This window comes from Podarcis gaigeae, assembly GCF_964106915.1.
Source record: "Podarcis gaigeae genome assembly, chromosome: 17".
NCBI classification, from domain to species: Eukaryota; Metazoa; Chordata; class Lepidosauria; order Squamata; family Lacertidae; genus Podarcis; species Podarcis gaigeae.
In genome coordinates this window covers 15,624,789-15,637,086 of record NC_139694.1, presented here as the reverse complement: position 1 = coordinate 15,637,086, position 12,298 = coordinate 15,624,789, and the positions used below count along the sequence as shown (strand labels likewise).

Below are 12,298 nucleotides of genomic sequence, written 5' to 3'. Positions count from 1 at the left end.
GAAAACAGAAAACAAATGCAAGTTTTTACAGCATTTTCACATGAAGTCGGATCAGAATTTCATTTTTTTAATTAAGTCAGTTTCTGTATTTGGCCTGATATAACCTTATGAACAACCACTAATTCTATTACGCTCTTAATTGAGTTATGTTCCTGTTGTTGAGTACAGCGCTCTTTCTCTTTTTTTCATGTACCATGAACCACTGTAGATCTGAACCCCATGCAAATCACTGCCAGTGCTTCAGCTACTTGGGGGAAAGCATTTTAACCTGTGATAAATTCTTACGCTTCCTGTGAGGCAGTTTTATTTATTTATTTATTACTGGGACTGGTAAACAGAGGAAGACTTTAAGGGCACCTCCAAACTGTAGCTATTTTTGGGTGGGATTCAATGACATACCAGGAATAAAACTGCTAGCACTTATGCAAAACAAAACAGGGTTTGATATGATTTAGAACTTGATGGGGGGCACGTGTTGAGATACTTTTGTTGCAGGGGGTTGGACTAGATCAGGGATCAGCAAACTTTTTCAGCAGGGGGCTGGTCCGCTGTCCTTCAGACCTTGTGGGGGGGGCAGACTATATTTTGGGAGGAAATATGAATGAATTCTTATGCCCCACAAATAACCCAGAGATGCATTTTAAATAAAAGCACATACTCTACTCATGTAAAAACACCAGGCAGGCCCCACAAATAACCCCGAGATGCATTTTAAATAAAAGAACACATTCTACTCGTGTAAAAACATGCTGATTCCCGGACCGTCCGCAGGCCAGATTCAGATGGTGATTGGGCCACATCCGGCCCCTGGGCCTTAGTTTGCCTACCCATGGAATAGATGACTCTTGTGGCCCCTTCCAACTCCACAATTCTACGATTCTATGTTTGTGTGTTTACAATCGATTGGTAGCACTTGTGGAATGAATCTGTTTCCCCAAAGGATCAATTTTTTCGCAATAAGGAAAATGACGCAAAAATGCTCTGGATATCTAACAAAGCCAATTGCCACAACACAGGAGACTAGCCTGGCTTAATTAGCTTGTGACTCTTGTAGACCCAAGGATTAGAAGTGTCGGGCACACAATTTAGCACCCCAAGCCTTAATTAAATCCTGACACTTGTTGAGTCCGAAGATTATGGTGGCCTGGCCCCCCACTAACTCACAACAGTATAAAGCATATTTGAAAGCATAGCGTATGCAATAAAATTACAGTGCAGCGATAAAAAGATACTGCTCTTTCTGTATGCAACAACAGCAGCAAGGATACTTCTCGCCAAGCACTGGAAAACCCAAGATTTGCCCACACTGGAAGAATGGCAGATGCAACTGATAGACTATATGGAGCTAGCAGAAATGACTGGCAGAATCCGGGACCTGGGAGAAGAGGCTGTGGAGGAGGACTGGAAGAAATTTAAGGACTATCTGCAAAAATATTGTAAACTGTATGAGTGTTAAGAAAGATGTAAGATTATTAACAATATGGCTCCATCAAGTTAGTTAAAAGAAATATGAAGATAAATGAAAACATAAGAAAAGACAAATTTTGGATAAATATGCTAAAATTAAGCTTTTAAGGTTTGGGTAAAATTATCTAAAATTAGGGACACAATATTGGAAACTATAATATAAGAATTGAAACAATGTGATAAATTGCTGGGTAAAGTTTGAAAAACTTAGAACGCAGGAACGAGAGATGTGAGGAAGTCCAAGGAAGTGAAGAAAATATGGTTATTGTAAAGTTATATGTTGCTGTTTTTTTATTGTATTAAGAAAATCTTTAATAAATATCTTATATATATAAAAAACAAGATACTGCTCTTTCATAAGAGTTATTAAGAGCCCTTTCCCAATTCGTGAGTTATCTTTCAGCATATATACACATTGCAACATCACTGCACATTTGCTCTTCTGGCTTTCTCATGGCAGCTGCAGTCCAGTGTCCAAGCATCTGTGGTAGTGAGTCTTAGGCAGTGCTTTTTTGGGGGGGGGGATGCAAGGGTACGCACACCCCTAAACTTTTTGTGAATCTAAGTTTGGCCTCATTGAGAGGCAGTATTTCAATATGAGTAAGAAAATGAGAGTACCCCCTAAACATTTTTTTAAAGAAAAAAAAAGCACTGGTCTTCATTGTCCACTCAGCTGAATGTGAAAACAACAGAAGACTGTATTTATGCCAGTACTCAAATTATGGGGGGGGGGGGGCAAGAGGGATCCCTATCCTCTTATTTGCAACACTGTCTAACTTACCACAAGTTACAGCTGAAGCACCGGAGCCACATTTTGAATCAGGGGGCCCAGCTCCCCCAATATTGGTTGCCTTAGCCACTCTGGGTGGCTTCCAACACATATTAAAACATAATAAAACATGAAACATTAAAAAAACTTCAGGTGTCTTCTGAAGGTTATATAGTTACTCCAACATTCATCCAATGAAAATAGGGTCATCCTAAGGAAAAGGAGGATGTTCCAGGATCAAATAAGAAATCAGGATGGCTTCTGCAAATCCGGGACTGTCCCTGGAAAATAGGGACACTTGGAGGGTCTGAAATTTAGGTTTGTGCAATTTAAGTGAATTAAAGTGCTCTGCTGCTCAAATGCAGCAGATCCACTTAAGAAGCAAGCAAGCAACAACAAAATGCACCAGACTTTTTTGCGGTTTGGAAAGCGATGGGGCAGGCAAATGATTAACAAGAAGACGAATAAATGCATTGCAAACAAATTAGGAGGAATGCTCATCGTTTCATAACTGCAACACAAATATCAGAATTAATATGACTGGACATAGTCTAAGCTCTGCGTGTGTTTTGTGCAAGCAAATCAAGATGAATGCTCAGTAAACAGGTCATCTGGAGTGTGCACACCCCCCCCCCAAGTCAAGTTTTCTTTTTCCAGATCTGAGCAGCTCTGCCAAGGAGAGGAAGAAGCCCATGGTTCTCCTCTGTGACTTCAGGGCAGCTTGGTCAGTCACTTCCTACACCAGAGCATTTGAAGTGCATGATCTCTGAGTGCATTACCATATAGATTTTCTAGCAGAATGTGAAAAAACTACATATAGGGATGCAGAAACAAAATCGGTTATAATGCTGAGCATAAATAGCCTACACATTCCTTATCTTAATAGAGTTCTCCCCCTCCTGGCAGCAGTAAGTAAGGGTCTTCCTTAGATCTTTTCTCAATGCAAAAAGGTCACGTGTATTTTTTCACCTACAAAATTTATAGTGCTTAATATTTTTCATCGCTGAGACCACTGAGACAATCTCAATATGAGCTGTGCTGAAAACACTTCCCTGAGCCGAAAGCTTCAATAATAAATGTGTGTTTAATGGCTAAAGTGAGATTTCCCTGTGTTGGCTCATGGGGGCTGCAAACCTGCCCCTTTAAAAGCAATAGGAGTTGTTTTTATTTTGTTTTAAAGACTTCAGTAGGAGCTGGATTGCATCTTCATTTTCTTAATATGCCTTACATTCTTGGCACAACAGCTCTCAGCAGACGTATTATTATAGAAGCAAGACAAATTTACTTTGCATTTCCCTTACTCTTTGTTTTTCAGCCTATTCAACAAAGCTCAATAAATTCCCCATCTTCAATTTTGATGATGACTTGAAGTACTTTTGCATCAGTGCGGTGAGCCCAAATACAACAAAAGCAACTCTGTATGCTCTGAATGTGTGGCGATACTGGTGTATGACAAAAGGCCTGAAAGATTACATGGACATTACAAAGGTGAGTAGCCTTGGTTCTGATGGTGTACTGTAACTAGGTTAAATCTGCAAGGCAGAAGCCTTATTTATCTGGTGAAACCTGGCCCAATCTGGTGCCTTCCAGATATTTTGAACTACAACTCCCATCAGCCTTAGCCAGCATGACCAATGCTAAGGCCTTATGGGAGTTGTAGTCCAAAACAGCTGGAGGGCACCAGCTGAGGAAGGGTTCCGTAGGCTTCTACTTTGTTCCCAGGCCCAGTTCAAAGTCCTGGTCTCAATGTTTACTGCCCATATGGCCTGATATCTCAAGGACAACCTCCTTCTGTCTGAACTTCCCTGTGTTTGTTTCTTTTTGGCATTTGAAGCCCAGTTGGTTGTTGTTCTGGCTTCTGAAGTACAGCAGGGGGAATGTGAGGCTGCTAGGATTGCCATACATCCAGAATTTCTTAGATTTTCACTTTTTGAAATATGGCAGCCCTTCCTATCTTAGCGGTGGTGCTTAAGCTGTGGAATATCCTACTATCTGACACAGATAGTTTCTGAAGTGAGCGAGAATCTCCCAGGAATCTTTACTCAGCATGCAAGGAGTTGGTGGTGCTGGTAGCTGTCTAACCAATAGGCGATGGCCAGAGGTGCCAGCTTGTGAGGGCGATTGGAGGGGCCAACGTTGCACGTGTGATGTCAGATATGTGCAGTGTCCCGATGTGATGCACAAGTGATGACAGGAGGAGCCGGAAGGAGAAGCTGAATGCAGTGGCCACACAGCTTCAATGGCTGGCGGCCCGTCCTCGTCCTCTTCCTGACGCTGTCACTGGCAGGAAGCTGCTTCAACCCACCTTCCTGTCCACAGGAGCAGCAGCAGGAGAAGTAGATAACCGTGCTTGGCTCTGTGCTTCACCTCCACGCTTTTGGGACATTGTGGGGCAGAACCAACCCCCAAAATGGACTTGGCCCCCAGGAGTTGGCACCCCTGGCGATGGCATAGTTAGGGGGGATGGCAGGCAAGTTAGGAGGCAGAGGGCAGGCTGTGGCACCAAGGCCTGGCTAAAAGTAGGCCAAGAACCACTGTTTGAGAAAACACCATTCTGCTAGTATTCAGAGAACGTTCAGTGTGTGGGGTCAACACCATGAAGTCTCTACCAGTTTTACTGATAGAGGTTTGAGAGGAAACATGCAGGTCCCATTTCTACCCAATTACTAAGTAATATGTCAATCTGCTCCTCCTGATAAATGTATGGCTTATTCTATTGATAGTAAATCACTTTAATATATTAGGTTACCTGTGTTCAGGGCTGCTTTGCATTGATTCTCCTCGCTCCTGATCTATCATTAGCCACCGCCCCATGTTTTTCGCAAAATTTCTGGCTACAGGCCTGAGAAGTCTCTGTGTAGCTTAATAAAGCCTGAGGTACAGATGTGAAATAAGATAGCCGAAATTAATCTTGTGATGAGACAACACAAAGAAAAAGGCTCCTTGCAACTTTCATGGCTTTCAGCATCAAAGGCAATGTTATTCATGCCTTCCTCCTGTTTATGCCAGCATCTCATTATAACCAGCTTAAAGCTTTCCTTTTAATTATGAGCTTTATAGAGGCTGTAAGTAGATCTGAGTGGCAAGGCAGGATGGGAAGTTTCTGCTACTCAGGTGCAACAGGGAAAATGTAAGAGCTGGACAGCTGTTTATTTAGTAGCTGGAAAAATCCAGGCTATAGATCTCAGGGCCAAATTAGACACATTGTTCAATATATGTTTTTTCCTGTCAATGTGCAGAGCTTCTTTAAAAAACAGAAATGCCAATAGCATCAGCTGGGGAGAGATTGGTAATATCATAGCAGGCATGGAGGGAGAGTTTAACCCTTTCTTCCCTTGCTGAGCCACTGAGGACAAACCTTCACGGAAGCTAGCATTTGTGCTGTAGATGTCAACAGATAATTTCCCTCAAAGCAAATTCTAGCGTTAGAAGAGTTATTTACCCCAGGGGTTGGGGAAGGGGAGGGGGTTAAATTTCCTATTCTAGACTAGTCTGCCCTTTGCTCTTTACAAACAAGCATGTTAAATGCATAGGTGCATTGAACCTTGGGGCAAGTTTGGCCCTCAGTGCGCCACAAACTGAGATGCTGCTGCTGCTGCAGAAAGGCATTTGCAGAACAAACAGTTGAAGATGATACAAAACCTGGAAGCCATGTGCCACAGGTAGCGCAGGGAAGGGGCTATATGGAAGGTCGGCAGTAGTCTGATCTGGGCGAAAATTCCTTCCTGCCCCCAGATTTGGTGACTGGTCAGAGACTGGGAATGAGTCACCCTAAGGCAATTCTGATTGGGACATTTCAGTTCCATCCAACTTCCTTTCCTTGGTTCAGGTAGCGTTGTATTCTGCTACAGCATGGTAATTTGATGATTGTTAGACATGAGTTAGGGAATAAGCAGGACCAGCCCAATGATGATGATGATTTACCGTATTTTTTGCTCTATAAGATTCACTTTTTCCCTCCTAAAAAGTAAGGGGAAATGTGTGTGCGTCTTATGGAGTGAATGCAAGCTGCGCAGCTATCCCAGAAGCCAGATCAGCAAGAGGGATTGCTGCTTTCACTGCGCAGCGATCCCTCTTGCTGTTCTGGCTTCTGAGATTCAGAATATTTTTTTTCTTGTTTTCCTCCTTCTAAAACTAGGCACGTCTTGTGGTTTGGTGAGTCTTATAGAGTGAAAAATACGGTATATATCACCCTTCATCAAAAGATCTCAGGGCAGTTTGCAAGATAAAATCTGGGACAAAGTCCCTCCTGCACAGAGAAACTATCTTTAGATATCCTTTTCATTAGATGGAGCCTCCTCCAGCTATGAATTTGGGGTGCCACGAAAAGACAGCAAGCGGATAGTTATCCAACATATCATTATTATGTTTTTACTGCTGGGGAAGTGGGAGAGGCAATTCTGGAATTTCCTGCTTTGTAAAATAACTTGGCTGGCCTTGGGTACTATGCACCTTGACGAGATGTGGGGAGTGCTCTTTCTGCTCCTCCTTAGGCAGCAAAATGTCTTGGGCCAGCTCTGTGAATAAGGAATTTGCCATGGTCCTTGGAACCATGAAGTAAGTAAGTGGTAGAAGGGTCCAAGTTTAATCCCCAGCATCTCCTGGCAAGACTGGGGGAAAGGACTCATGGAGAGCCTCTGCCAGATAGTGTAGCATGGCTGGCCCACCAATAAGGCAGGATGAAGCCATTGCCTTGGGTAGCAGATCCAGACTGCTGCCACCACAAGTAGTCCTTGGATCTGCAAGGTCCATTCTCTGCAAAAGATTGGTTTGGCTCTGAGTGCAGTAGTGTAGCATGAGCGGAGTCACAAGGGCAGTTGCCCTGGGCGCAAAATTCTTAAGGGCACAAAATTTCAAATGAAAAAGGAAGAAAGTAGTAGTAATAATAACAATAATAGTTGTGCACCCTCCTCATCACACAGAAAATCTCCCATGTCCTCATGGGTAGACAGAAGAGCAGTTGGTTGCTAGATTGTCCTCTGCAAAGGGTTTAGAAAGATACCTGCTCCAAACTAATCCCCCTTCCCGCTTTCTGCTGTGCTTGACACTCGCAGAGCTCTGCGGCTGCCACTTGGATAGGCCACTAAACTATTGCCCCTTCATTCCAGCCTATCGGCGAGCAGCGCCAAGGATATTTGCTTTGCCCCGGGCACTGGCAACCCATGCTACACCACTGTCTGAATGCTAATACATTAGCTCAGTTCAATTTTTCAGACCCAGCTCTTGTTAAACAACCAAAGAAACAAAAAAAGGTGGTCATGGTGGGCAGGGGAAATCGTTCTGTGAGAGTTAATGCAAACGCTCCCATTCCTTTCAAGCCAGATTCCAGCGGTGAAGCTGAACAAGCTCCTTGAAGATTTCTATGTCACCGTGAAGAAAACCGACGGCTCTGATTTCCTGGCCACCTCTCTTCACGCTATCCGCCGAGGGTTAGACCGGATCCTGAAGAATGCTGGGATTGGTTTCTCCATCACAAGTGGAAGCTTTGGTTCTTCCACCAAGAAGCTCAAGGAGAAGCTGAGGGTGCTCAGCAAGGCTGGGATGTCTGGTGCCCGCTCTCGCAACATCATCTATTTTTCCCTTTCCGACGAAGAAGAGATGTGGAGGATTGGGTGCTTGGGTGACGGGAGCCCAGTAGCCTTGCTGTCCACTGTGGTAAAATACAACAGCCAGTACCTCAACATGAGGACACTTCAGGAACATGCTGATTTAATGTACGGGGACATTGAGCTGCTAAAAGATTCACAGAAACGGCCCTTTTTTGCCAGAACAGACAATGTGAAACGGGAGAAAAGGCTGGGCTCAAACAGAGTGTGCTACGGCCAGATATACCATGACCACTCCAAAGGGCACAAGGTTTGTCCTTACTGCCTCCTTTACAAGTACATGTACATCCACCGGCCTCCTTCGCAAATGGAAGGCAAGTCCCCTTTCTACCTGACTGCTCGGAAAGAGACTATTGGCATGGGCAGCATCTGGTATGAGGAGCAGAGGATGGGCTTGCGGTCACTGAGGGGGGTCGTCCCAAAGCTGGCCAAAAAGGTCAAGCTTGACCACTGCGAGAACTTCACTTTCATCTCCTTCACCCAGGCCTCCCGGAAGTTTGGCTCTCTGAACTCCTATTAGTAAGGGCCAATCTAGGTGTGAAGTTAATTGTTTGAATGCAATTGCTCTGCATTTTTAATTTTTTATAAAAACCTGTAAAGAGGTTGGGTGAGAACACGCTGAACAGCATGGATGTTGAAGGTGATGGGTATTGTAGTCTTTTCTCCTTTGCTATGATCCCAGTGATAATTGCCCCAATCCCTGGTGCTTCATTTTGCATTGGAAGGAAAACTTCCCTCCATGTGCAAATAGCAGCTTTTGGGGGGGGGGCGGAGAGAGCTATTTTTATCAACTATATATATATATATATAGTTATATATATATGTAAGTAGCAGCAGTGGCTGGAGAGGCTGAGCAGCATGGGTGGGTAAGTTTAACCCTTTCTCCCCTTTTGTGAAGTTGATAAAAATAGCTCTCTCCGCCCCCCCCCCCCAAAAAGCTGCTATTTGCACATGGAGGGAAGTTTTCCTTCCAATATATGATGCAAGTTAATTACATCCACTCAATTAACACCATGTCAGCCTTCTATCACTTCCAAGTCAATTGGACAGCAGCAAGAGCCTCTTTCAACCTGCTAGCTGTTGTATGAATTTTAATAAGCAGTTGTATATTGTATGACCTGCTGATGTTTCGTTGATGAAGTGGCTGCACCTTTATACAAACCGAGATCTACCCCTAAACTATGTTGATATTTTATTAGGACATTGTGCTTCTACATGCAGTAAAATTGCTTTGGGAGTCTGATTTATCAGTGCCTTTTAGAATAGGCTTTGTAAGCCAACTGATCAAGAGAAAGAGGCTCAGTAGCCCAGTAGCTTTATTATATCACCAACAATGTAGGTTATTTGTAAATGTCAAGAATATATATACATATATGGAGATATATGGATGCGGGTGGGGCTGTGGTCTAAACCACAGAGCCTAGGGCTTGCCGATCAGAAGATCGCCAGTTCAAATCCCCGCGACGGGGTGAGCTCCCATTGCTCGGTCCCTGCTCCTGCCAACCTAGCAGTTTGAAAGCACGTCAAAGTGCAAGTAGATAAATAGGTATCGCTCTGGCGGGAAGGTAAACAGCATTTCCGTGCGCTGCTCTGGTTCACCAGAAGCGGCTTAGTCATGCTGCTCACATGACCCGGAAGCTGTATGCCAGCTCCCTCAGCCAATAAAGCGAGATGAGCTCTGCAGCCCCAGAGTCATCCGTGACTGGACCTAATGATCAGGGGCCCCTTTACTTTTATGGAGATATACTGCATGACATCTAATACTGCTTCCCCACACACTGCCTGTGCTGATGAACTTTTGATCGATTGGAGGCATCCGCTGAGGAGAAGGAGTTTCCTTTGACTGTTGCAGTCCTCTGAAAATCTGTTCTAGAGATTTGGGAGACCCTCCAGTACAGCATGAAAGGTGGTGCAGGGGAGCTGCAGGGGAAAGGGGGAAAAGGATATTGCCTCTCTTCCTCTTCCATTAGCAGACTCCTCTACTGGATCAAAAGCCATTTTGTGACTTTTGATCAGCAGCACTGAATTTCTTCCAGAGTTTGGATGAACAATGAGCCATGGTTAAGGGATAGACAGTGTATTTCAGGATCCTGCATGGACTGCCTCTGCCTCTGCCCTCTTGTGTGCTCATTGTTGCATCTTCTCCTTTATCCTCATTGAGCATCACATATGACTGTTGCAAAACATTTTCATCAGGTTTTGGTATTGTGTGCAACTGCAGCTAATGTGCTGAGCCTGGTGCATTCATGACAACACCCTCTTCAGTTTGAGATTGTAATTTAATTACTACATTCAGAATTACCCAGGTTAATTTTATCCAGGGCTAACAGGAGATGCTTGAAACTTAAAACCTAGGCAGAGAGGTGTTACGTCTGAATCGGGCCAGAGTCTTTCCCATAGATTAAATGTTTTGGAGAAGTTTAATATTTTCTATCCAGGGTTGGCTCTGAGCGGGGTTCAAATGAGTTTATGTATTCATGGAACAAGATTCTCTCCCTCTACTTTATGTGCTGCCACAACCCCTAAATCTGCTCTGGAGCATTGGGAGAATTTCCAGCGCAGGTTGATGGGGTACACAATGAGAAGAGAGGGAGGGAAAGCCCTATGGGAAAAGGGATTATTGGGTTGTTTTTGTTTTTATTATGTATTTTATGTTTTTATTTTGTGATTTTATGTTGTAACTGCCCTGAGACCTGCAAGTACAGGGCGGTATACAAATTTAATAAATAATGAAAATAAATATTAATAATATTGCTCAAGCAGACCTCGTTTTCCACACATATACCCTACTTCGGGCTACACCTAATTCCACCCTCTGGTTCTACAGAACATCCATTTATAGCTTTCTTCATTTGTAAGTATTTTGTGGAGAAAAATTACTTTGGCATTAATTAGTTCTGGTTAAAACATTCCTCTCTTGCAGGGATGAGTGGATCTGTAGCCTAGCAAATGTCATTGTGTTACAACTTCCGTCATCCCTGACTAACCAATAGCCATGCTGACTGGAGCTCATGGCAGTCGGAATTCAGGGAGAAGTGGGCACAGATTTTTCTATCCTTGCTCTATTGCCTTTCCATCTGAGGCAATTCCAGGAGACTGGAATAGTGTGGTAGATCGATGGGAGTCGTGACCTACGAATTATATTTTCTACTATGCTGTTTTAGATTTTGTAACCCTAGAGATATGTCTTTGGAATGAGAGACTTTTCACAATTAAAGGCTAATATCTCTTGAAGCAGAAGTCGTTTCCACTTGTGGTTGGCATTAAGAAGGTTATGTTCCTCTGAATTGCAGGTGTATCCACCTACCTGTTCATTACATCACAAAACCAGGCTTATCCCCCCCACACATGGACCGTGAAGTTAATAGATACAAGTAGAGATAATGATTTGAACAATCACAAATAAAGGAAAGTTGGTTACCCATTTTTCATCCATCCATGGAGATAGTGGGGAAGGTGATGCAGAGATTCTAAAGGCCCAACTTTCTCTGGGACTGTCTCTTCCCTCTCTGACCCTTCCTAAAACTCTTCCTCTGCCTCCTCTTCTCCTGTCTCTGATGGCATGACCTGTTTCTCTTCTGCTGCCTCATGGGTGGCACAGAACCCCACAAATCACTGCCCCCTTCCCTTGGATCATCCTCCTGCTCCCCTTGCCTCCTCTTTCTGCCCTTCAGATACCTGCCTGTCTTTGGCATTCAGGGGCAGTAAGTCTAATATTTTACCAATGAAAATCAGAGTTTGATTGTGTCCGTGCTGTTTTCCCAACAAACATGATAAATATGACCTAGTAAGTATTGAGAGAATGCTTGGACTTTTATTATTTTTGACTCGGACGCCTTCTTCTGAGGGAGCTATTGTTTTGGCTACAGTTGGCTGTCTATATCTTGTTAAACCTCATTCCCCATCTTTGAAATTATGCTCTGCAATAGATGGATGGATGGATGGATGGGAAGACAGGCAGACATATCAGAGCACAAGAATTTCAGAGACTGGGAGTGAACAGATCTGGAATTAAAATTGTGTATGTTTGTGTGTGTAATTACTGAGACTTATGGTAAAACATATGGATTCAGTTTCCCCTTCAAATGTATCCCATATTCTTCAGATGGAATTCAATATCCTTTGTTTTCCAAGTTTTTGTGATTTTTCCTTCTTCTAAACTATAACATACATTTCAAGGCATGTCAAAATACTCTGGCTCTAAATTACATCATTAAATTAATCTAATCCAGCATTTGAACATACAGTATGAAAACCACGATATTAATGTACGATTTAAATATATACCAAATTCTGCCCCGCAAGGTAATTCCCTCACCTTTAAAATTGATCATCAACCAATTAATTGGCCTAAAGCCATTAAGTTGAAGACCAGAGTAACTTGGAATGAATAAAGTCCTTTCCCATAAGGCTCTTAGGTAGGATGTGAAAAAAGCATTCTTAATATCACGTTCTC

General features: G+C 43.3%; 1 protein-coding gene across 5 annotated transcripts in view; it reads left to right on the top strand.

Annotated features, from left to right (window-relative positions):
• KIAA1958 overlaps positions 1-12,298 on the top strand; it is a 70,385-nt gene that overhangs the window by 48,813 nt on the left and 9,274 nt on the right. For 2 of the 5 annotated variants that reach the window (XM_083718863.1, XM_083718859.1), the window contains 3 exons: positions 3,552-3,724; positions 7,559-8,665; positions 8,754-11,076. In XM_083718863.1, coding sequence (XP_083574989.1) covers positions 3,552-3,724; positions 7,559-8,362 — 977 coding nt within the window. In that variant the 3' untranslated portion in view covers positions 8,363-8,665; positions 8,754-11,076. Of the gene's footprint in view, positions 1-3,551; positions 3,725-7,554; positions 8,666-8,753; positions 11,077-12,298 lie in introns of those variants that run through there. The other 3 variants (XM_083718862.1, XM_083718861.1, XM_083718860.1) reach the window with 2 other exon arrangements.